The sequence below is a fragment of the Oncorhynchus clarkii genome, chromosome 16 (assembly GCF_045791955.1).
Source record: "Oncorhynchus clarkii lewisi isolate Uvic-CL-2024 chromosome 16, UVic_Ocla_1.0, whole genome shotgun sequence".
Lineage (NCBI taxonomy): Eukaryota > Metazoa > Chordata > Actinopteri > Salmoniformes > Salmonidae > Oncorhynchus > Oncorhynchus clarkii.
The window spans coordinates 31,713,006-31,739,289 of record NC_092162.1 but is presented as its reverse complement, the minus strand read 5'-3'; the positions used below and the strand labels follow the sequence as shown (position 1 = coordinate 31,739,289).

The 26,284-nt window shown below is 43.7% G+C and overlaps 1 protein-coding gene across 4 annotated transcripts in view; it reads left to right on the top strand.

Moving 5' to 3' along the window:
- LOC139368319 (forkhead box protein J3-like) overlaps positions 1–26,284 on the top strand; it is a 102,069-nt gene that overhangs the window by 38,826 nt on the left and 36,959 nt on the right. For all 4 annotated transcript variants that reach the window (XM_071107071.1, XM_071107073.1, XM_071107070.1 and 1 more), the window contains one exon: positions 14,628–14,702. In XM_071107071.1, coding sequence (XP_070963172.1) covers positions 14,628–14,702 — 75 coding nt within the window. The remainder of the gene's footprint in view (positions 1–14,627; positions 14,703–26,284) is intronic.

Here is a 26,284-nt window from a genome sequence, read left to right as displayed (position 1 = left end):
TTACTTATTTCCTTATACAGCTGGCTGAGTGCGGTCTTAGTGCCGGCATCTGTCTGTGGTGGTAAATAAACAGCCACAAAAAGTATAGCTGAGAACTCTCTAGGCACGTAGTGTGGCCTGCAATTTATCATAATATACCCTACTTCAGGCGAGCAAAATCTAGAGACTTCCTTAGGTTTCGTACACCAGCTGTTGTTTACAAATATGCACAGACCGTTCCCCCCTGGTCTTACTGGAGTGTGCTGTTCTATCCTGCCGGTGCAGCGTGTATCCCGGCCGTCATTCCGCCACGATTCCGTGAAACATAGGACATTACAGTTTTTGATGTCCCGTTGGTAGGATATTCATGATCGTACCTCGTCTAGTTTCTTGTCCAATGATTGCATGTTGGCGAGTAATATTTACGGTAATGGCAGCTTTCCTAGTTGCCTTCTGCGGGTCCGGACGAGGCATCCGGCTCTTCTTCCTCTGCGTTGCTTCCTTCAAATCAAATGTATTTGTCAGATACACATGGTTAGCAGATGTTAATGCAAGTGTAGCGAAATGCTTGTGCTTCTAGTTCCGACAATGCAGTAATAACCAACGAGTAATCTAACTAACAATTCCAAAACACAAGTGTAAAGGGATAAAGGATATGTACATAAAGATATATGAATGAGTGATGGTACAGAGTGGCATAGGCAAGATGCAGTAGATGGTATCGAGTACAGTATCAAATCACATTTATTTATATAGCCATTTGTACATCAGCTGATATCTCAAAGTGCTGTACAGAAACCCAGCCTAAAACCCCAAGCAATGCAGGTGTAGAAGCACGGTGGCTAGGAAAAACTCCCTAGAAAGGCCAAAACCTAGGAAGAAACCTAGCGAGGAACCAGGCTATGTGGGGTGGCCAGTCCTCTTCTGGCTGTGCCGGGTGGAGATTATAACAGAACATGGCCAAGATGTTCAAATGTTCATAAATGACCAGCATGGTCCAATAATAATAAGGCAGAACAGTTGAAACTGGAGCAGCAGCACGGCCAGGTGGACTGGAGACAGCAAGGAGTCATCATGTCAGGTAGTCCCGAGGCATGGTCCTAGGGCTCAGGTCCTCCGAGAGAGAGAAAGAAAGAGAATTCGAGAGAGCACACTTAAATTCACATAGGACACCGAATAGGACAGGAGAAGTACTCCAGATATAACAAACTGACGCTAGCCCCCCGACACATAAACTACTGCAGCATAAATACTGGAGGCTGAGACAGGAGGGGTCAGGAGACACTGTGGCCCCATCTGAGGACACCCCCGGACAGGGCCAAACAGGAAGGATATAACCCCACCCACTTTGCCAAAGCACAGCCCCCACACCACTAGAGGGATATCTTCAACCACCAACTTACAGTATAGCCCACAAAGATCTCCGCCACGGTATATACGTATACATATGAGATGAATAATGTAGGGTATGTAAACATTTTAAGTGGCTAGTGATATATTTGACATCAATTCCCATTATTAAAGTGGCTGGAGTTGAGTCAGTGTGTTGGCAGCAGTCACTCAATGTTAGTGGTGGCTGTTTAACAGTCTGATGGCCTTGAGATAGAAGCTGTTTTTCAGTCTCTCGGTCCCAGCTTTGATGCACCTGTACTGACCTCGCCTTCTGGATGATAACGGGGTGAACAGGCAGTGGCTCGGGTGGTTGTTGTCCTTGATGATCTTTATGGCCTTCCTGTGACATCGGGTGGTGTAGGTGTCCTCACTACCCTCTGGAGAGCCTTACGGTTGTGGGCGGAGCAGTTGCCGTACCAGGCGGTGATACAGCCCGACAGGATGCTCTCGATTGTGCATCTGTAGAAGTTTGTGTGCTTTTGGTGACAAGCTGAATTTCTTCAGCCTCCTGAGGTTGAAGAGGCGCTGCTGCGCCTTCTTCACGACGCTGTCTGTGTGGGTGGACCAATTCAGTTTGTCTGTGATGTGTACGCCGAGGAACTTAAAACGTACTACCCTCTCCACTACTGTCCCATCGATGTGGAGAGGGGGGTGTTCCCTCTGCTGTTTCCTGAAGTCCACAATAATCTCCTTAGTTTTGTTGACGTTGAGTGTGAGGTTATTTTCCTGACACCATACTCCGAGGGCCCTCACCTCCTCCCTGTAGGCAGTCTCGTCGTTGTTGGTAATCAAGCCTACCACTGTAGTCCGCAAACTTGATTGAGTTGGAGGCGTGCGAGGCCACGCAGTCGTGGGTGAACAGGGAGTACAGGAGAGGGCTCAGAACGCACCCTTGTGGGGCCCCAGTGTTGAGGATCAGCGGGGTGGAGATGTTGTTACCTACCCTCACCACCTGGGCGCGGCCCGTCAGGAAGTCCAGTACCCAGTTGCAGAGGGCGGGGTCGAGACCCAGGGTCTCGAGCTTGATGACGAGTTTGGAGGGTACTATGGTGTTGAATGTCGAGCTGTAGTCGATGAACAGCATTCTCACATAGGTATTCCTCTTGTCCAGATGGGTTAGGGCAGTGTGCAGTGTGGTTGAGATTGCATTGTCTGTGGACCTATTTGTGCGGTAAGCAAATTTGGGTGGGTCTAGGTGTCAGGTAGGGTGGAGGTGATATGGTCCTTGACTAGTCTCTCAAAGCACTTCATGATGACGGAAGTGAGTGCTACGGGGCGGTAGTCGTTTAGCTCAGTTACCTTAGCTTTCTTGGGAACAGGAACAATGGTGGCCCTCTTGAAGCATGTGGGAACAGCAGACTGGGATAAGGATTGATTGAATATGTCCGTAAACACACCAGCCAGCTGGTCTGCGCATGCTCTGAGGGCGCGGCTGGGGATGCCGTCTGGGCCTGCAGCCCTTCGAGGGTTAACACGTTTAAATGTTTTACTCACCTCGGCTGCAGTGAAGGAGAGTCCGCATGTTTTGGTTGCGGGCCGTGTCAGTGGCGTTGTATTGTCCTCAAAGCGGGCAAAAAAGTTATTTAGTCTGCCTTGGAGCAAGACATCCTGGTCCGTGACTGGGCTGGTTTTCTTTTTGTAATCCGTGATTGACTGTAGACCCTGCCACATACCTCTTGTGTCTGAGCCGTTGACCTGCGATTCTACTTTGTCTCTATACTGACGCTTAGCTTGTTTGATTGCCTTGTGGAGGGAATAGCTACACTGTTTGTATTCGGTCATGTTTCTTGTCACCTTGCCCTGATTAAAAACAGTGGTTCGCGCTTTCAGTTTCACGCGAATGCTGCCATCAATCCACGGTTTCTGGTTTGGGAATGTTTTAATCGTTGCTATGGGAACGACATCTTCAACGCACGTTCTAATGAACTCGCTCACCGAATCAGCGTATTCGTCAATGTTGTTGTTTGACGCAATACGAAACATATCCCAGTCCACGTGATGGAAGCAGTCTTGGAGCGTGGAATCAGATTGGTCGGACCAGCGTTGAACAGACCTCAGCGTGGGAGCTTCTTGTTTTAGCTTCTGTCTGTAGGCAGGGAGCAACAAAATGGAGTCGTGGTCAGCTTTTCCAAAAGGAGGGCAGGGGAGGGCCTTAAATGCGTCGCGGAAGTTATAATAGCAATGATCCAAGGTTTTACCAGCCCTGGTTGCGCAATCGATATGCTGATACAATTTAGGGAGTCTTGTTTTCAGATTAGCCTTGTTAAAATCCCCAGCTACAATTAATGCAGCCTCAGGATATGTGGATTCCAGTTTGCAAAGAGTCAAATAAAGTTTGTTCAGAGCCATCGATGTGTCTGCTTAGGGGGAAATATATACGGCTGTGATTATAATCGAAGAGAATTCCCTTGGTAGATAATGCGGTCAACATTTGATTGTGAGGAATTCTAAATCAGGTGAACAGAAGGACTTGAGTTACTGTATGTTGTTGTGACCACACCACGTCTCGTTAACCATAAAGCATACGCTCCCGCCCCTCTTCTTACCAGAAAGATGTTTGTTTCTGTCGGCGCGATGCATGGAGAAACCAGCTGGCTGGTTGTGGTTTTGCGAATAATTGGTATGTCTGCCCTGTGGGGTGTTTGGAGAAGTCCTGCTTGCTGCTCTTGTTGTTGAAAAAATATTTGTCTAATCCGAGGTGAGTGATCGCTGTCCTGATATCTAGAAGCTCTTTTCTGCCGTAAGATACGTTTGCAGAAACATTATGTACAAAATAATTTACAAATATCGCAAAAAATAAACACAACAGCACAATTGGTTAGGAGACCGTAAAACGACGGCCATCTCCTCCGGCGCCATTTTTGTCGCCGGACCCACCATGATCTGGGTATGTGTGACGTTAAACTTGACTTCGTAGTAGCCTCTGTTGTGCACAGTTAGCTGTCCTTCATCTACTACGCGCTATCCCCTGTATCACTATACACAGAGGAGTGATATTGTTCCCCAGAGCCTCTAATACCCACTTCCTTAATCTATGAGCCTTACAAATCTCCGCCCCAGTCATATTCAATTCTGCTTTCCCAATTCCCTGTGACGTTAATACCTTGTTTTTACTCCATCGAATACACCAATGTCGGTCCTGCCAGAGTCTGCAACTAACGTCATTTATGCAAACATTCTGTCTCAAACAAATACAAACAAATAGCCACAAATACATTTGCACATAAATCATTCCATCCAAGCCATAACTACTGCTAGGCCACTTATATAGTTATAAACATCCTAAAACATGCTCGTGTCAATTAGTCAGTTTCCAACAATCCCCCTGGAACAATGATCACTCTCTCATGATCCACGCCACCTAGACTTGAACAGGGAAGAGAGAATACATGTTTAATAATTTCACACCACCCTTGATGAGATTGGGACCAGGACCATCCATCCGTTCTGTTCTATGCCAGTGGGATGCTAGTCTCCATGCCAGTCTCCTTCATCCCCATCCTCGGGTTCAAAGTGAGATGCAGACTACAAGCCTTGTAAGTAGTTAATTGTACTGTATCATCCAGAAAGCCATATGTATTGATGTGCTTTAACATAATTTTGATGACATGGTGAAACAAAACCCCTACTATCAAGATCCCCATCATGGTTAACCCAAACTACCATCTAGTGCAGGGGTGGGCAATTACAGTCCTCGGACCTGACTGGTGTCCCAGTTTTGCCCCAGCTAACACACCAGACTCCAATAATCACCTAATCATGATCTTCAGTTTAGAATGCAATTTGATTAATCAGCTGTGTTTTGCTAAGGATGGAGAAAGTGTGACACCAATCAGGCCCTCGAGGACAGGAGTTGCTGGGGTCTCTGATCACCTCCCGCTTGAGGACACTAAAAGATTAGGTTTCCTGAGAAGAAACCCTCCCTAGACTCAATAGAATCGAGCAGTGCACTCTCCCCTCTCTTTGTGCTCTCCTCACAGCTTAGGGGCAGTGCTCTCTTTCTCTCTCCTTCTCCCCTTTCCTGAATCATAATTAAAACAATTGATCAATTATCCAACCCAAATTTAGAAGGCCAGTCCTTAGTGCTTCACGTTGAGTCTATCACTCGGATTTAAGACCCTCAATTTAGCACACACCGACACTGTTAGAATGTACATTTACAAAAAGGGGACAATATATAGACAGTTTGTAATATTTATATTACCAGCATTAACTTTTCTCATCACAACCACCGTTTATCCCTGTTTTACACTGTCGTGAGTGGCATGTTAATGACAGATCGGTATCACAATACATTTCCCAGTGTGCAGACCAACACAATCAACCTGATACCCCAAATAAACAGTTTAGGGCAACCCTAAATCAATTTACGGGCACAGTTGACCACCCCCCTCCTTCCTGGTGGTCATTCTTCTGCCGTCTCTTAATTTTCTTCCTCAGACAGCGTTGCAGTTCATCTCCCAATGGCACATATGTAACTCATGCCTTTTGATATCCCGATTTCAAAATCTGGGGAATAATCTGAATCTCTCACCGGAGCCTCCACCTCCATTGTGTCTCGTCCATTTTCCCACCAGTGCATCAGCAGCATGATAAGAGTTTTGGCATTATCTCTCTCCATGCTCACTTCACAAGTGCACTCTCAGGGCCCATGCCGCACTCCTGACACTTGTACATAGGTTGCTGGCTCGGTCTCGGGTAGGAGTGGTGAAAGACGAGGCTGTAGTGAACACCTTTGTCGCCATTACTTCAGCCGATTTAGAGGGTGTGAAGCTCACACTGTCCTCACTCCTAGTTATTATCTAGATACCATCTGGAGTCACTATCGCCTCAACTTCGAGAGAGGACAGACCAAAACAACACTTTAAGGCATTTCAAATTCAGAAAGTCCAAACAAATATTCACTGTATGACACATTTATGACATTCCCAATTTTCCCAATACAAAATCCCAAAGACAAATGTCAGTGAACCAACACACTGTTGAAACCATTTTTCAAATTGGCTTTACACTCCCTTATCATATTGGCGACCTCACCGTATAGTTACAGGGTCAGGGAGGTAGAGGGCTAACACTTAGGGAGAAATCCCGTCCATACAGCAGACCCAATCTGGTGAGATTTGTATTGAAACAAAACTACAAAACAGCAGCGATGCACTCATTCATATTATACTTAAATCTCTCCCAATGTCTATCCTTTCTAGTGAGGGTCAGGCCTCGCCAGAAAGTCAAGACAAAGGTTATTCAACACCAAGTATTTTCTTTTCCCTTTCTTTCACTGTACTTCAGACGACTTATTTAAAAACATTTCAAACATTTCCATCATTCTGCATACCTGGTTTACATTGTATTATTCAGTACTGTACCATATCAGGAGAATTTACGTGGGTGCAACCAACATTCGAACAATAGATACTTCAGACAAATGTCATGTGTGTGCCCTTTAAGGTGCATCCTTTCTAACCTGTGAAGACCCTACTAAAACCAAATTAAAAGACCCCACACAATTAAATCAGACACGGTATTAACCTTTTCACATATACCAACAAACGGGTGTGATTCTACAGTGGTCCCTGCAGCTTACGCTCAAACAAACCAGTTTGACTAGAACACTTATTTAGGACGTCCAGCTTTGATCAGCGTTTGAGCTAGCCACACTATTTTTGGATGCAATGTTCAGACATTCACAGAAGTAGTAACAGCATACCCAGTCATCCAAACCGGAAAATGTAAGCTATATTTGTCCTAGCGCTAACTGAGGAAATGTAACACATGTTTAGAAAACTCTCGGCTGACAGAAACCACAATATGAATTAGCTAATAGTAATTACTATTTTTTAATTTTTAATTTTTTAATTCATCACATCACGGTTGAGCTCAACATTGATGGAAATAATTGCGTATACTTTCTAGATTTTGAAAGTAATCCGATGACGGTTAGTTTGTACGCACCGCCATGTTTGTTTTTCGCGTCAATCAAAGATAAGAGGAGACCAGATGAGTTTGGGCTGTTTGCAGTATGCATGTTGAAGGGGGTGTGTGGTCTACGATTATTCACTTCCAGAAGTTTACCCGACTGATCAGTGAACCATTCCACCTCCATTATAACATATTTTATCTGACAGGCGTTTACATGACACCCATAATGCATTGTATAATGTCAACAAACATGGCACCACACATAGCTGTCAAATAGCTTAGCATTAGCTCATTACCATCAGTACAACCTTCAAAAAAGTATTTTACACAGATTGGTGTCCATTACAATCTATGTAATAATCTAAATGCATTATTTGTCACCAGTACTTGAAAACATGAATTATACTGTAAATGCATACATGCATACATAACGCTACATTAGAAATGACAACACAATTTACAGAATATAAGGAATGCGCACATGTCCAAAGTTATTATTTGTAAGGAAAACAACAATGGAGGCAAAATGAGCACCAGCCAGAAAATTTGCCAGTTCGTGCAAGGCTGTGCAAATGTCTGCATACTTGATGTGCGGAAAAAATGGGGAAGGGCTCTCCTCGAAGAGGGAAGTTTGTCCTGCTCAGTAAAGCCTCACATAAAATTGTCCAAAACTGAAATGGGCTATTTCTATGTGAATTAATGAGGCGGAACACCCCTCAATTCAAACTGTTAAAAATACAACTTGTTAGAAAATAATTTGAAATTGGCAAGTTGAAACAGCCTATAGATGATTAGCAGGCAGCGCGGGTTAACTGTCCTGTTGCGTAACAATCACATTTTGGAACAGCGGAGTGCATTCTGACATCACATGCATAAAACAACTCATGCTGGAGCAACCGTTAACGATATTTGGAACTCGCGTATGAAAAGGTTAACACCACTTAACAAATATTCATAACTTTTGGGTTGTGGGTGTGCTTAAAATAAAGCTCCCTTTACAGCCGGATCCAGGTACTTTTATATTTTATAACACTGCAGAATTTCACTAACTGCTCTCCAAAGACAACAGCCTCTGGAAGAATTTCAACGAGAGATGAGGACACCCCATCCTCTCCTGGGAGAGAAAATGTAAATGTCATTGGTATTCAATATGCTAAATCTTATTCATTAACACACAGGTTTTAATTCCAAACAAACATAAGCAATTCTGTTCACCAGGTGTCCACTGTCCTCCCTCCATTCATGAATCGTTTGTTTTAATCCATCCCAACGTTTATGTAGCTTGTACCCTTAGACATGGCGACATTCCTCTCACCACCGAGTCTAACAATTTACTCCCGTATTTGACCTATGTCTCTCTTCCCCATGATTTTGCGTAACCACCGCACTACAACATTTAAGTCATTTTAGGTTTGGTAACTCGAATACTGTCGCTTGACAGAATTGCTTTTTCAAAACTCTACAAACAATTACTCACAATATTAACTCCACTCTAATTTCTCGTGACCCCTCCTTCCTTTCGTCAATTCTATAAAGCTATTTCAGAAAAAGACAGAATCAAGTGTCTCACGAGATAAAAAATATGGTTTTCTGAGTTTGCAAGGAGTGTTTGGCTGTGCCAATTTGAACTTGTTACCTTTTTTAGAATCCATTCCCCTGTAATTTTATAAACATGGATAATAGTTGTATTGCTTTCGATTCTGCCCCTGTTACCTTGCTGAGTGTCATACTTTTTCCTGTTGTAAATTTTGCCTATTTCAAGTGTCTGCTGCTTTTCTACTGCTAATGTGGCGAATGCCTGAATCACAGCATTCCCTCCAGAGGGAGCGGGTGCAGTAGGTTCCCCTGCTGCCCTAAACTCACTTTTCCAATGACCCACGGCGCCACACCTAAAACAGGGCTCTGACGCCTATAACGCCTTGGGACTGATTCACTGCCCTTTCCTCCTTGTTTCTTTGTCTTACCTTGGTCATTGAAACCACTGTTAGTGACTTTCACTGTGGCTGTATTAACCACACGCACGGTTGCGAAGTGAGCAGAATTAGAGTCCACTCTTAAGGCCGGCTGTACTATTTCATCCCAGTGACAATGTTGATCCACTACCCCCGCAATAGCCGTTTTGATAACAGGTTTGCTTGCTGGTCTATTGCACTTTATTTTTCCTTTGTCATTGTGCCAACTCACAACATCTCTGAATTCATTATTAGATTTGAATTTTTCGTCAGCATGGAAGTGCTGACCAATTTGATCCACTTTGCTCAATTTAACCATTACTTGAGCCGAAATGCTAGTTTGATTGTGCACTTCTTTTAGTGCATCCATGGCTTTACTATAGTTTTCCTCTTATATTCCCCCTTTTCGGGAGTGTCAGAAACCACGGATGCCATTCCAATGGTGGCTATTCCTGCGCCTCCCTCGACGTTGTTTATGGTGTTTGGATTTCCTCATTCACGGCTCTAATACACACCCTCTACTAACTATTTTCGAAGATAGTAATACCCACTTCCCTGGAGAGTAGTTATTGTATTTGTGCCTATTAATTAGTCACGGCACCTGATACCTTGTATTTGAACCAATACTGAAGCGTCTGCTAATTTACTACTGGTGAATACGGCTGACCTAATGTCTTACACCAGTGTTACGCCTCAAATATCACTGTCAACACACACAACCACAATTATTCACAGTTGTCTCCCTATTTCCACAATCTGCATAAACCAACCTCACTCCTTTTTGTTATCATTTTGCTTTTCTAACCATGAATGTGGCTCTCCTCCAGAACTTATAGGAAACCTTTTGTCACCATCCACATTCCCTCCTGTTGATTTTCTCCATGGACTACTTCTCTACAACCTACAGGGACCACCCTGTCCGGGACGACTTGCCCTCCACAGGGACCACCCTGTCCGGGACGACTTGCCCTCCACAGGGACCACCCTGTCCGGGACGACTTGCCCTCCACGGGGACCACCCTGTCCGGGACGACTTGCCCTCCACAGGGACCACCCTCTCCGGGACTTCTGAATAAACTCAAGCTTTTAGATTTGTATCCTATAATTAGTTATTTATCCTATGACTCACCTCCCTAAGATGTCAGAATGAGTGTAGGAACTGTGTCTACCTTGTTTGTTTTTTGCGCCCGCTCCTGCTCCACTGATTCGGACTCTCCAGTTTGACTGTTAATCGTGGGAAATCCTGCTGACAATGCCAACTGTTTGGTTCAGACAGAGTGAACAACTGACAACTAGTCAAAGCTCAAACCAGGTTTATTCACCCACTGGGTCAAACATTTGAAAAGACAAAGATATGGTTCCACCAGCCCCATTATTTATACCCTCCTATTAGTCTCCTCCTTGCACATATAGGCAGCCAATACATCTCTGTTGCTAGGCAGGAACTTACGTGGTGTGTGTGTAATAGAACTGTTCCTTGTCACTTCACCTGACCTGACCTCAGCCCACATTGTTCACTCCTCCCTAATCCACAGCTATCCAACCTTCTCAGCGACTGAAACCAGACTGTTACGCTTTTGTCCTCTCCATAAGATCCATGAGATTTAACAATTACATTATACGTGAGTAGTAACATGAATAAGTATATATTTAAAGTTAGAATCCAACACCTTGATTAACCAGGTCAATCTATGTCATGGAAAGAACAGGTGTTCCTATTGTTTTGTACACTCAGTGTAGACCCTTTATCTTCACCATAAGCCCACACATCCCTCTCTTAGACCTATAAATCTCCAGCGCTCAGATTCACTTTGACTAGGTTAGGGCCCTGTAAAATCTGCGATATACAGAAGGCGGACGGAATCACAGAATCCAGACAATAAAACGGAAATCAACAATATTAAAAAATGTATTGAACTTAGTAGGGAATCAACTAAATGTATTAATTTGCCCAGTTGATCACAAGACATGAACAGAAGGCATCAGTGATTTTTTTTATTTCTTGCAACTTTCTGATGAGGCAATGAGAATTCCCCGTCTGTGTATGTGCAGTGCACGCAGCTACCACTTTGTGTAGCCGTTAGCGATGATGCTAATAAAAAATCTTGGAAAAGATGGAAAGGCTTCCCCTTAAACCTCGTCAATGAAATGTTAACTACAAAGTAGTCTATACATACCTGGCAGAATGATACAGTATCATGATTATTGGCATCAATCCAATTGCTGTGGACTTAAAACATCGAATTTAGTTGTTTTACTATTTTAAAAAGTGTGATTTTTGAGTGAAAACCTGAAAAAACAAGGGACAATGGAAACCTGGGAAAACAATATATAACATTTTTATAGGGCCCTATTACTGTCAATCCCCAAAAGCAGTGTCACACATTGCACTCTTAGCTAATAGCTCCAGCACGCTTATGTCACCTCCTGGCCTATATCCTCTAGCCATCTGCAGAAAAGCTCCAGCCTCTCTTTTTGTGTATCTGAAAACCCCACATTTTTCAAACTGGCTCTTGTCATGCTTCAGCATAAGCCTTCCGTAACAGCCTGCAACCCTTTACTCTCCATAGATATTACTAAAGCAGAGTTCTAACTAATAATAGTCACAATGATTATAATCTCGAATCCCCACAAACCCAAATGTATCCAGAGAACGAGGAAGTAGCCTATGATGTAAATTCGACAATCTGCTTTTCCACCTTATGCCGCCTTTCACCAAGATTAATTTAGAAGCTGGGCAGTAGCAAAGCCCCAGGTGTGCCCAATAAGCTACTTATTCACTCAACTCCATCATGAATGGGCGGATGCGGCAGCGAATCACATTAGCTCTATTCCCGTTGTAGCCACTCAGTGCATTATTGTCAATGCCATCGTGGCGGGTTATGACAAAATCAGCCCATTCCGTGAGAGCGGCATGGTCTCTCGTCGTGGTAACGGTTTATGCCCTGGTACAGCTGGGGGGGGGGGGGGGGGGCTGGCTTACTACAGTAAAGTGACCGGTGAAGAGGCCTCATTGTGGAGAGGTGCTCAGTCTTCAGCTTTCTATATCTGTCTTCTGGGGGACCAATGATGTCACCGCTTGGAGTAGTAGAAGCCTGGTGGTTTTGTGTGAGAAGCCTGGTGGTTTTTAATACAGGGATATTTGCGTCTGTGTGTGTGTGTGTTTTGGATCATGGTTTAATCTCTTTGGAAAACTGTCCAGCATAGGATGCCATGGACATACATTTATTTATTTCAGGTAGTCACTCTGCTGCATTCTCAAGTAAAGGACACATACTTCACTCTTTCTCAAACTCGGCCCTACTCCGACTCCTTTTCCTCTATTCGTTCCATAGGCGTTCAGCTCACATAAGAGGTGGAGAGAGGATTGAGACCGTGAGGAGCGAATGAAGACCCAACTGTTGATAGAGCGGGAGGGAGAAATGGGAAATAGAGCGAGAGCGCAGTACTCCTTCGTCTTCTCTCCCCAGTGGTATTATTAGGAGCCCTGAGGGAGAAGACTGTTCATGTCAGCCGCACTGGAGTTTTACTGTGTTATAATGTAGGTACAGGGGCTACACACCAACAAATGCACATCTTGATTGATATAAACTGAGTGTAGAAAACGTTAGGAACACCTTCCTAGCATTGAGTTGTGCACCTATTTACCCCCAGAACAGTCTCAATTTGTTGGGGCATGGGCTCTAGAAGGTGTCAAGTGTTACCCATGTTGACTCCAATGCTTCCCAAAGTTGTCTCAAGTTGGCTGAATGTCCTTTGGGTTGTGGACCATTCTTGATGCACACGGAAAACTGTTGAGCTGGAAAAACCCAGCAGTGATTCAGTTCTTGACACACTCAAACCGGTGCGCCTAGTACCATACCCCCATTCAAAGGCCCTTAAATCATTGTCTTGCCCAGTTAACCTCCTGAATGGCCCACATACACACTCCATGTCTCAAGGCTTAAAAATTATTCTTTAACCTGTCTCCTCTCCATCTAAACGGATTGAAGTGGATTTAACAGGTGAAGTGGATTTCACCAGGTCAGTCTGTCATGGAAAGAGCTGTACCTAATGTTTTGTACACTCAGTGTGTTTTTTTTTATATATATATATATATATATATATATATATATATATATATATATATATATATATATTCTTTTTTTCATACCCCAAATCCAATCAGTGATGCTAGCCATGGCATGCTTTATGTTTAGTACTGCTTAATCACATTCTGTATCACAAATGCACTGTCGCTATTGCATAATCAACCATCTAATACGGTTAGACTTTTCTTGACCTGGAAAACAATAGAGCACAGCGAAATTGATCTAGTTGGCCTAACAGGTGCCTGGGAGGGTGTGTGGCAGGTAATGTGCCCTGAAGTAAAATATTTACTTGTTTTAATCATACAGACAGTCATAAATTATACTGTCCTATTTTGCAACAAAGCCTCCTTCACTCACGCCGCCAAAAACAGCCTCGTAAAACTGACTATCCTACCTATCCTCGACTTCAGCGACGTCATTTACAAAATAGCTTCCAATACTCTACTCAGCAAACTGGATGCAGCCTAACACAGTGCCATACGTTTTGTCAACAAAGCCCTGTATACCACCCACCACTGCGACCTGTATGCTCTAGTCGGCTGGCCCTCGCTACATATTCGTCGCCAGACCCACTGGCTCCAGGTCATCGAAAAGTCTATGCTAGGTAAAGCTCCGCCTTATCTCAGCTCACTGGTCACGAATACAACACCCACCCGTAGCACACGCTCCAGCAGGTATATCTCACTGGTCATCCCCAAAGCCAACACCTCCTTTGGCCGCCTTTTCTTCCAGTTCTCTTTTGCCAATGACTGGAACGAATTGCAAAAATCGCTGAAGCTGGAGACTTATATTTCCCTCACTAACTTTAAACATCAGCTATCTGAGGAGCTAACCGATCGCTGCAGTTGTATATATGTAAATAGTCCATCCAATCTACCTACCTCATCCCCATATTGTTTTTATTTACTTTGCTGCTCTTTTGCACACCAGTATTTCTACTTGCACATCATCTGCTCATCACTCCAGTGTAAATTTGCTAAACTGTAATTACTTCGCTACTATGGCCTATTTATTGCCTTACCTCCTCATGCCATTTGCACACACTGTATATTGACTTTCTTTTTTTTTCTATTGTTATTGACTGTACGCTTCTTTATTCCACGTAACTCTGTGTTGTTGTTTGTGTTGCACTGCTTTGCTTTATCTTGGCCAGGTCACAGTTGTAAATGAGAACTTGTTCTTAACTAGCTTACCTGGTTAATTAAAGGTGAAATAATATTAAAATAACAATGTTGCTGTGAAGACATGTCTAACAGCTCTCCCTGTTCTCTTCTCTCTCTCTCATCCCTCCCAGAACTCAATACGGCATAATCTGTCCCTGAACAAGTGTTTTCTCAAAGTGCCTCGCTCTAAAGATGACCCTGGAAAAGTAAGTATTCCCTGACCACTATAGTCCTGAGTACATATTTCACCTTAAATGACCACATGTTTTGGTAGGAGAAAAGAGTCAAGTGTGTTTTCTTTCAAATCGCCCACAAATGAGGTTGAATATGATGCGTCATTTCGACATGCTCACACTCTTGAGGAAAACCAATGGAAAGAGGAATTGTTTGAGGATTTCTGGAGGAAAGACAGTACAGGCCGTGATAAGAAGAAAAAAACAACAACAAACAAAAGCACATAAAGGTGAGGTAGAATCATTCGGGACATTGTAACTGATGTGGACTGTGTTAATTACACATACACATTTAATAGCTAAAAAGTACAATTTTAAAAATCGGGGTACACAGTTGGTGCATTATTTGAATAAGTGCATGCATTAATGATAATCAATCAACTCTAATGAAAACAAATTCTAAAAATAATATTGGCAGCAGTTGCAGGAGCTTTCCATTTGATTTACCAGCTGAAAAGAACTCTGAACATTCTAAACAGCAGCGTTTGTTTGTGATGCTAAGGAAAAACCCAGAGACAATTGCTGATTATACCCTAATTGGAGACAAGAATTAAATCTCTGACCTGCTCTTCTATACAATGCATACTGCTGTTTGGTATTCTGCCGCATGTAGGTACTTTGGCCATGCCAGGAACGGAGGAATCACTAATGGTTCGACAGATCTTGCTATTTGAAAAGGAGCCTGATAATCAACTCTTCACCATTAACCCTTTGATGCGTACAATCACATATTTGTGATCATTGTTGAGTGATCCCTGCAGCTTACAATCTCATATGTGATTGGAACAGTAGTAACATAACGTATGATGCAACAAAGGCGCCTAAATACCATTGTCTGAACAGCATCTAAATAGGTTTTGGTACTGATGGAAAATAGGTCTTAAAATGTATTCCTCAATTTGACAGTTTATTGTAAAAGATAAATGCAAACTTGATCATCCATGCATCACACGGAATACATCCACAGCCAAACTCATTCCATAAACCAGTCTAAATAACAGGGAACCTGTGTTTTTTTGTTGTGACTTAGATGAAGATCAGATCTAATTTTATGACCAATTTATGAAGAAATCCAGATAATTCCAAAGGGATCACATACTTTTTTTGCCACTGTATAATGTGAAGAAATAGCCTAATAGTTTATCAATGTTTTAAGTAATGCGTACAGAACTGTTGCGTCAGCTTCATTGCGTACCTTTTTTTTTAATGCTAGTGGTTGTATTAATTTGATCTATCGCATCCAACAACTGTTCCAGACTATGTTTGGAATATTTATTTCTCGCAGTCAACTTTCATACTTTGGGGAAGTAGACTGACATAGGCTTGTGCTTTTGCAGTTCGTTAGGCCTACTCATCTTGTTGGCTGACAAAGTAAATGTGGACAGTTCTTCCAATATCTTCAATATGCTCCTCGGAATTGGATAAGGATGTGCACAGTTGCGTCCCCGATGTGTCTGTCTTCACTTGTAGCCTGTGAGAAAGAACCCTATCACGTGATGGAGAACCGTGTGAGAGGTGCAGGAGCAGGCAGCACTCAAGGAGAAGGGCTGCAGAAGGCATGGATTTTTTTAGGGTGAATTACAGCCACAAAGGGGATGCCGCCAGGAAATTCAAGACATCAAGAGCTTCTCAAATTGTGAATGAGAGACTGACGAAGTGGGTACAATCTGTGCAATAAACAAAGCAGAGCTCATGCCTTTCAAGCGACTTTTTTCAAATCATCATTAGTCGCATCATACAGCCTTACAATGTATTCCAAATTAAAACATGTAGAACAACTAAAGTTAAATTAATACTTATAAATTAAGAGCATAGGATAACCTACAGTGCCTTGCGAAAGTATTCGGCCCCCTTGAACTTTGCGACCTTTTGCCACATTTCAGGCTTCAAACATAAAGATATAAAACTGTATTTTTGGGACACAATCATGAAGTGGAACGACATTTATTGGATATTTCAAACTTTTTTAACAAATCAAAAACTGAAAAATTGGGCGTGCAAAATTATTCAGCCCCCTCAAGTTAATACTTTGTAGCGCCACCTTTTGCTGCGATTACAGCTGTAAGTCGCTTGGGGTATGTCTCTATCAGTTTTGCACATCGAGAGACTGAATTTTTTTCCCATTCCTCCTTGCAAAACAGCTCGAGCTCAGTGAGGTTGGATGGAGAGCATTTGTGAACAGCAGTTTTCAGTTCTTTCCACAGATTCTCGATTGGATTCAGGTCTGGACTTTGACTTGGCCATTCTAACACCTGGATATGTTTATTTTTGAACCATTCCATTGTAGATTTTGCTTTATGTTTTGGATCATTGTCTTGTTGGAAGACAAATCTCCATCCCAGTCTTAGGTCTTTTGCAGACTCCATTAGGTTTTCTTCCAGAATGGTCCTGTATTTGGCTCCATCCATCTTCCCATCAACTTTAACCATCTTCCCTGTCCCTGCTGAAGAAAAGCAGGCCCAAACCATGATGCTGCCACCACCATGTTTGACAGTGGGGATGGTGTGTTCAGCTGTGTTGCTTTTATGCCAAACATTATGTTTTGCATTGTTGCCAAAAAGTTCAATTTTGGTTTCATCTGACCAGAGCACCTTCTTCCACATGTTTGGTGTGTCTCCCAGGTGGCTTGTGGCAAACTTTAAACAACACTTTTTATGGATATCTTTAAGAAATGGCTTTCTTGCCACTCTTCCATAAAGGCCAGATTTGTGCAATATACGATTGATTGTTGTCCTATGGACAGAGTCTCCCACCTCAGCTGTAGATCTCTGCAGTTCATCCAGAGTGATCATGGGCCTCTTGGCTGCATCTCTGATCAGTCTTCTCCTTGTATGAGTTGAAAGTTTAGAGGGACGGCCAGGTCTTGGTAGATTTGCAGTGGTCTGATACTCCTTCCATTTCAATATTATCGCTTGCACAATGCTCATTGGGATGTTTAAAGCTTGGGAAATCTTTTTGTATCCAAATCCGGCTTTAAACTTCTTCACAACAGTATCTCGGACCTGCCTGGTGTGTTCCTTGTTCTTCATGATGCTCTCTGCGCTTTTAACGGACCTCTGAGACTATCACAGTGCAGGTGCATTTATACGGAGACTTGATTACACACAGGTGGATTGTATTTATCATCATTAGTCATTTAGGTCAACATTGGATCATTCAGAGATCCTCACTGAACTTCTGGAGAGAGTTTGCTGCACTGAAAATAAAGGGGCTGAATAATTTTGCACGCCCAATTTTTCAGTTTTTGATTTGTTAAAAAAGTTTGAAATATCAAATAAATGTTGTTCCACTTAATGATTGTGTCCCGCTTGTTGTTGATTCTTCACAAAAAAATACAGTTTTATATCTTTATGTTTGAAGCCTGAAATGTGGCAAAAGGTCGCAAAGTTCAAGGGGGCCGAATACTTTCGCAAGGCACTGTATTTCTTTGTTAACCGCTCAACACAGAATAGCCGCACGTGCGCAGATCAGGACCTAACATAAGGACAAATCAAATCAAATCAAATTTTATTTGTCACATACACATGGTTAGCAGATGTTAATGCGAGTGTAGCGAAATGCTTGTGCTTCTAGTTCCGACAATGCAGTAATAACAAGTAATCTAACTAACAATTCCAAAACTACTGTCTTGTACACAGTGTAAGGGGATAAAGAATATGTACATAAGGATATATGAATGAGTGATGGTACAGAGCAGCATAGGCAAGATACAGTAGATGGTATCGAGTACAGTATGTACAAATGAGATGAGTATGTAAACAAAGTGGCATAGTTTAAAGTGGCTAGTGATACATGTATTACATAAGGATACAGTCGATGATATAGAGTACAGTATATACGTATGCATATGAGATGAATAATGTAGGGTAAGTAACATTATATAAGGTAGCATTGTTTAAAGTGGCTAGTGATATATTTACATCATTTCCCATCAATTCCCATTATTAAAGTGGCTGGAGTTGAGTCAGTGTCAGTGTGTTGGCAGCAGCCACTCAGTGTTAGTGGTGGCTGTTTAACAGTCTGATGGCCTTGAGATAGAAGCTGTTTTTCAGTCTCTCGGTCCCAGCTTTGATGCACCTGTACTGACCTCGCCTTCTGGATGATAGCGGGGTGAACAGGCAGTGGCTCGGGTGGTTGATGTCCTTGATGATCTTTATGGCCTTCCTGTGACATCGGGTGGTGTAGGTGTCCTGGGGGCAGGTAGTTTGCCCCCGGTGATGCATTGTGCAGACCACACTACCCTCTGGAGAGCCTTACGGTTGAGGGCGGTGCAGTTGCCATACCAGGCGGTGATACAGCCCGCCAGGATGCTCTCGATTGTGCATCTGTAGAAGTTTGTGAGTGCTTTTGGTGACAAGCCGAATTTCTTCAGCCTCCTGAGGTTGAAGAGGCGCTGCTGCGCCTTCTTCACGATGCTGTCTGTGTGAGTGGACCAATTCAGTTTGTCTGTGATGTGTATGCCGAGGAACTTAAAACTTGCTACCCTCTCCACTACTGTTCCATCGATACTCCAAGTATGCTATTCTGTTCTTCTGAAATAGTCTACATTTTCTTCACATCATGTGTCTTTAGACTAGAAATAAATAATGGATTTATTGTGAAGGTGTAAGCTATATTATATGGATTTATTAGAGTTTTGAAAATGTAGATGCTCCAAAGGTCTGCATCAGTGGCATGTAGTGTGGAAGCCAGGATATGCTTTGTTAGTTAATTAACGGTCAATTACCGTGAGACTGACAGTTATTTGCTTGACAACCAGCGGCTGACGAAATATGTGACTCCAATGGGAAAATTTCTCTGAGATCAACTGCTATTCCCTGGCATGTCAATCAGTAAGCCACTGCATGGTGCCCAACAACAGCAAATGCCTTAGTCTGTCAAGCAACAACTTAAATGGGTCTGAACATATTGTAATTCACACATGTTCTAATGATTGAGGGCAATGAGAGGACATGTAGCTCCTGCAATGCAGCAAGTGGCAGCCCGAGCTGCAGAGAGATTTCCTAATATCAAAATCACTATGTCCGCCGTGTTGCCCGTGTTGTGCCCTTCCACATTATTCAGAGAAACAATGCTGAGGTGTCTAGACGCTGTGCGCTCTTGGACAATGTTTACCTAGCAAACCACCGTGACATTCACCCCCAGCTGATGTATGACCTAGTACACTTTGAACAAACAGGGTGTCAAGGTGTTTGCTAGGAAACTGAAAGAAAGTGCTCTGGGACAAAGCAAAACCCAAATAAGAGGAACTCTGCCATACATCCTCCAAGATCGTGACCATCAGCCCCCACCCAGAGAGACCACTATATACCACCGGGCCACATCCAGAGAGACCAGCTCCACCCTGCACCATTGGGCCCCTTCCAGACAGACCAGCTCCACCCTGCACCATCGGGCCCCTTCCAGACAGACCAGCTCCACCCTGCACCATCGGGCCCCTTCCAGACAGACCAGCTCCTCCCTGCACCACCGGGCCCCTTCCAGAGAGGCCAGCTCCACCCTGCACCACCGGGCCCCTTCCAGAGAGGCCAGCTCCACCCTACACCATTATGCCCCATCGAGTGGCCAGCACCTCGCTACCTACCCCCCATGCTAACAGGACAACACCCCAATCAGAAAACCAACAGTCCACAAGATGGCTATGCAGAAGTGGCACGAAGAATAGAGCACCTTACTGCAGCTGACCTAAACCAGAGAAGGCATCTGCAGAACATAATATTCAACAAATCCATGAATTCCTTTTTTGTAATTATCAGAAATAGAATTATTAGAATTACAGCCTATTATCATTGAGTTCAGTTTTAGATAAGTTACCCTGGAAAGGGTTAAAGTTAGCTCATGTAAATATATGTAGCCTCAGAAACAAAGTTCATGAGATTAGTAATTTTCTAATTGAGAGACTCTTAAGCCTGTGTCAAAAAATAAATTTGGACACAATTTGTGTGACATCTTAAGCAACTTTGCTGACACACGAAGAAATTCAAACACAATTGCATGCAACCCCCTATTCTGTCATACATTTATTTTGTTTTATTTGATGAAACCATGATGTATGACATGCGCCGTATACTGGTGTAGACTTTACAATGAAATGCTTGCTTACGAACCTTTCCCAACGATGCAGTTTCTAAAATAATAATCCCAAATAAAATAGTAACTAACGCAAGAGTAATACATAAAATACACAAGAATGGAGCTATATACAGGGAGTACCAGATCAGTGTGCAGAGGTAGATATCTACATGAAGGCAGGGTAAAGTGATTAGGCATCCGGATAGCTAAGAGTATAAGCAGCAAATGATGAGTGTTTAATTGTGTGTGTGTGTGTGTGTGTGTTGTGTATGTAGTGTTTGATTGTGTAAAGAATTTGTGTGAGAGTGTAGTAGTGTGGGCGTAGGGTCAGTGCAAGATAGTTTGGGTACAATTAATTGACAATTTAGTCTTATTGTCTTATTGCTTGGGGGTAGAAGCTGTGTCGGAGCCAGTTGGTCCGAGAGCTGATGCTCCGGTATCATTTGCCAGACCGTAGCAGAGTGAACAGTCTATGGCTTGTTTTCGGGCCTTCCTCTGACACCGCCTGATATAAAGGTCCTGGATGGCAGGGAGCTCAGCCCCAGTGATGTACTTGGCTGTCCGCACAGACCTTTTGGTAGCGCTTTGCGGTCAAGGGCGGTGCAATTGCAATACTAAGCGGTGTTGCAGTCTGGCATTATGCTTTCGATGGTGCAGCTGTAGAACTTTTTGAGTCTCTTGAGAGCAAAGAGGCAGTGCCGTTCCCTCTTCACGACTGTGCGGGTTTATGTGGACCATATTAAGTCCTTAGTGATGTGGATGTCAAGGAACTGAAAGCTCTCGACTCGCTCCACATCAGCCATGTGGATGTGGGCGTGCTCTCCCCTCTTTCTCCTATAGTCCACGATCAGCTCCTTAGTCTTACTGATTTTGAGGGAGAGGTAGTTTGCTCACTTATTCTTGTGTCACTTGTCCACCTAATGCCCGCATTCTCCACCAATGTGAGCAAGTAATGGGACCAAGTAATTTGGTGTCACTAAAGCGGAATGGTGGAATACACGAGTCAGGAGTAGGTTTTCTTGATTGAACACAGTTCTCTATTGAGAGATTTCTGACAATACAAACACTCCAACACAATCAAATGAGAATCTCCCAAGGAACAACATACCTCTTCTTCTTTAGATGACACAGGAACACAAGACTATCTTTAAATTATAACAACAATCACAGATATGTCACCGTCTTAATTGCTTACCTTGTCTCACATGCCTTGTTGGGCTACTATCCGCGAGCCCAGCCTTCCCTCTAGTGGTCCTTCCACACTAGGCAAGTCAGTTAAGAACAAATTCTTATTTACAATGACGGTCTACCAAAAGGCAAAAGGCCTCCTGTGGGGACGGGGGCCTAGGATTAAAATAAATACAATTTAAATAGGACAAAACACACATCGCAATAAGAGAGACAACACCCCATAAAGAGAGACCCAAGACAACAAAATGGCAACGCAGCAACACATGACAACACTGCATGGGAGCAACACAACATAACAACAACATGGTAGCAACAACGTGGTAGTAGCAAAAAGCATGATACAAACATTATTGGGCACAGTCAACAGCACAAAGGTAGAGACAACAATACATCACACAAAGCAACTGTCAGTAAGAGTGTAAATGATTGAGTCTTTGAATAAAGAGATTGAGATAAAACTGTCCAATTTGAGTGTTTGTTGCAGCTCGTTCCAGTCGCTAGCTGCAGCGAACTGAAGAGGGACCCAGGGATGTGTGTGCTTTGGGGACCTTTAACAGAATGTGACTGGCAGAGCGCGTGTTGTATGGAGGATGAGGGCTGCAGTAGGTATCTCAGAGGCCTAAGAGGGTTTTATAAATAAGCATCAACCAGTGGGTCTTGCGACGGGTATACAGAGAGGACCAGTTTACAAAGGAGTATAGAGTGCAATGATGTGTCCTATAAGGAGCATTGGTGGCAAGTCTGATGGCCGAATGGTAAAGAACATTTAGGCGCTCGAGAGCACCCTTACCTGCCGATCTATAAATTATGTCTTTGTAATCTAGCATGGGTAGGATGGTCACCTGAATCAGGGTTAGTTTGGCAGCTGGGGTGAAAGCGGAGCGATTACGGTAGAGGAAACCAAGTCTAGATTTAACTTTAGCCTGCAGCTTTGATATGTGCTGAATACTTACAATACTTTGTATTGAATACAAAGTGTTCTGTGGTGGGTAAATGCGAGTGTGAAAACCCCATCAGCATTGCAGTTCTTGACAAACTCACACCAGTGCGCCTGGCCCCGACTACCATACCCCGTTCAAAGGCACTTCAATCTTTTGTCTCACCCTTTGAATGGCACACATATACGTAATCCATGTCTCAAGGCTTAAAAATCATTCTATAACATGTCTCCTCCCCTTCAGAGAGGATTTAACAAGTGACATCAATAAGGGATCATAGCATTCACCTGGTCAGTGTATGTTATGGAAAGAGCAGGTGTACAGTGGAGTTGCATACCAAGACGACATTGAATGTTCCTGAGTTGCCTCGTTCCAGTTTTGACTTAAATCGGCTGTCTAGCAATGATCAAGATTGTGCAATCCAGGTGTGCAAAGCTCTTAGAGACTTAACCTGAAAGACTCACAGCTGTATTCAGTGCCACAAGTGATTTTAACATGTATTGACTCAGGGGTGTGAATACTTATGTAAATGAGAGACTTTTTGTCATGTAGTGTATGTGAACACCTACTTGTCTAACATCTCATTCCAAAATCATGGGCATTAATATGGAGTCGGTCCCACCTTTGCTGCTATAACAGTCTCCACTCTTCTGGGAAGGCTTTCCACTAGATGTTGGAACATTGCTGCGGGGACTTGCTTCCTTTCAGCCACGTGCATAAGTGAGGTCGGGCACTGATGTTGGGGGATTAGGCCTGGCTCAGTCGTTGTTCCAATTCATCCCAAAGGCGTTCGATGGGGTTGAGAGGTCAGTCAAGTTCTTCCACACCAATTTTGAGAAACCATTTCGCTATGGACCATGCTTTGTGCACAGGGTCATTGTCATGCTGAAACAGGAAAGGGCCATCCCCAAACTGTCGCCACAAAGTTGGAAGCACAGAATCGTCTATAATGACATTGTATGCTGTAGCGTTAAGATTTCCCTTCAATGGAACTAAGGGGACTAGCCCGAACCATGAAAAACAGCCCCAGACCGTTATTCCTCCTCCACCAAACTTTGCAGTTGAAACTATGCGTTCGGCCAGGTAGCGTTCTCCTGGCATCCGCCAATCCCAGATTCGTCCGTCTGCCATATGGTGAAGTACAATGCATCACTCCAGAGAACGTGTTTCCACTCCAGAGTCCAATGGCGGCGAGAATTGCACCACTCCAGCCGACGCTTGTCACTGCGCATGGTGATCTTAGGCTTGTGTGCGGCTGTTCGGCCATGAAAATCCATTTCATGAAGCTCCCGATGAACAGTTTTTGTGCTGACATTGCTTCCAGAGGCAGTTTGGAACTCGGGAATGAGTGTTGCAACCGAGGACACTCTACGTGCTCCTGTTCTGTGAGCTAGTGTGGCGTACTACTTCACGGCTGAGCTGGTGTTGCTCCTAGACGTTTCCACTTCACAATAACAGCACTTACAGTTGCCCGGGGCAACTCTAGCAGGGCAGAAATTTGACAAACTAACTTGTTGGAAAAGTGGCATCCTATGACGGTGCTGAACTAGCCAAATCCACTAAATTGAAGGGGTGTCCACATACTTTTGTATATGTAGTGTATTTCTGTATTTCATTTGCAAAAATTTCTAAAAATACACTGCTCAAAAAAATAAAGGGAACACTTAAACAACACAATGTAACTCCAAGTCAATCACACTTCTGTGAAATCAAACTGTCCACTTAGGAAGCAACACTGATTGACAATAAATTTCACATGCTGTTGTGCAAATGGAATAGACAACAGGTGGAAATTATAGGCAATTAGCAAGACACCCCCAATAAAGGAGTGGTTCTGCAGGTGGTGACCACAGACCACTTCTCAGTTCCTATGCTTCCTGGCTGATGTTTTGGTCACTTTTGAATGCTGGCGGTGCTTTCACTCTAGTGGTAGCATGAGACGGAGTCTATAACCCACACAAGTGGCTCAGGTAGTGCAGCTCATCCAGGATGGAACATCAATGCGAGCTGAGGCAAGAAGATTTGCTGTGTCTGTCAGCGTAGTGTCCAGAGCATGGAGGTGCTACCAGGAGACAGGCCAGTACATCAGGAGATGTGGAGGAGGCCGTAGGAGGGCAACAACCCAGCAGCAGGACCGCTACTTCCGCCTTTGTGCAAGGAGGAGCACTGCCAGAGCCCTGCAAAATTACCTCCAGCAGGCCACAAATGTGCATGTGTCTGCTCAAACGGTCAGAAACAGACACCATGAGGGTGGTATGAGGGCACGACGTCCACAGGTGGGGGTTGTGCTTACAGCCCAACACCATGCAGGACGTTTGGCATTTGCCAGAGAACACCAAGATTGGCAAAGTCACCACTGGCGCCCTGTGCTCTTCACAGATGAAAGCAGGTTCACACTGAGCACATGACAGATGTGACAGTCTGGAGACGCCGTGGAGAACGTTCTGCTGCCTGCAACATCCTCCAGCATGACCGGTTTGGCGGTGGGTCAGTCATGGTGGTAGACCTCATGTGGCTGGAGTGTGTCAGCAGTTCCTGCAAGAGGAAGGCATTGATGCTATGGACTGGCCTGCACGTTCCCCAGACCTGAATCCAATTGAGCACATCTGGGACATCATGTCTTGTTCCATCCACCAACGACACGTTGCACCACAGACTGTCCAGGAGTTGGCGGATGCTTTAGTCCAGGTCTGGGAGGAGATCCCTCAGGAGACCATCCGCCACCTCATCAGGAGCATGCCCAGGCATTGTAGGGAGGTCATACAGGCACGTGGAGGCCACACACACTACGGAGCCTCATTTTGACTTGTTTTAAGGACATTACATCAAAGTTGGATCAGCCTGTAGTGAGTGTGGTTTTCCACTTTAATTTTGAGTGTGACTCCAAATCCAGACCTCCATGGGTTGATAAATTTGATTTCCATTGATAATTTTTGCGTGATTTTTGTTGTCAGTACATTCAACTATGTAAAGAAAAAAGTATTTAATAAGAATATTTCATTCATTCAGATCTAGAATGTGTTATTTTAGTGTTCCCTTTATTTTTTTGAGCGAAGTGTTTTCACTTTATCATTAATTTAATAAATTTTGAATTCAGGCTGTAACACAACCAAATATGAAATAAGTCAGTGTATGAATACTTTCTGAAGACACTGTCCATACCCCAACAGACATGCCACTATGAGTTTCTTCACAGTACCCAAACCAAAAACAGATTTATTGCGTCGCTATCAGTTATGTGTAGAAAAACGTTGGCCAGTAACCAAAAGGTCGCTCATTCGATTCCCCGAGCCATCAAGGTGGAAAAATCTGCCATTCTGCCCTTGAGTAAGGCAGTTAACCCCCCCCAACAAC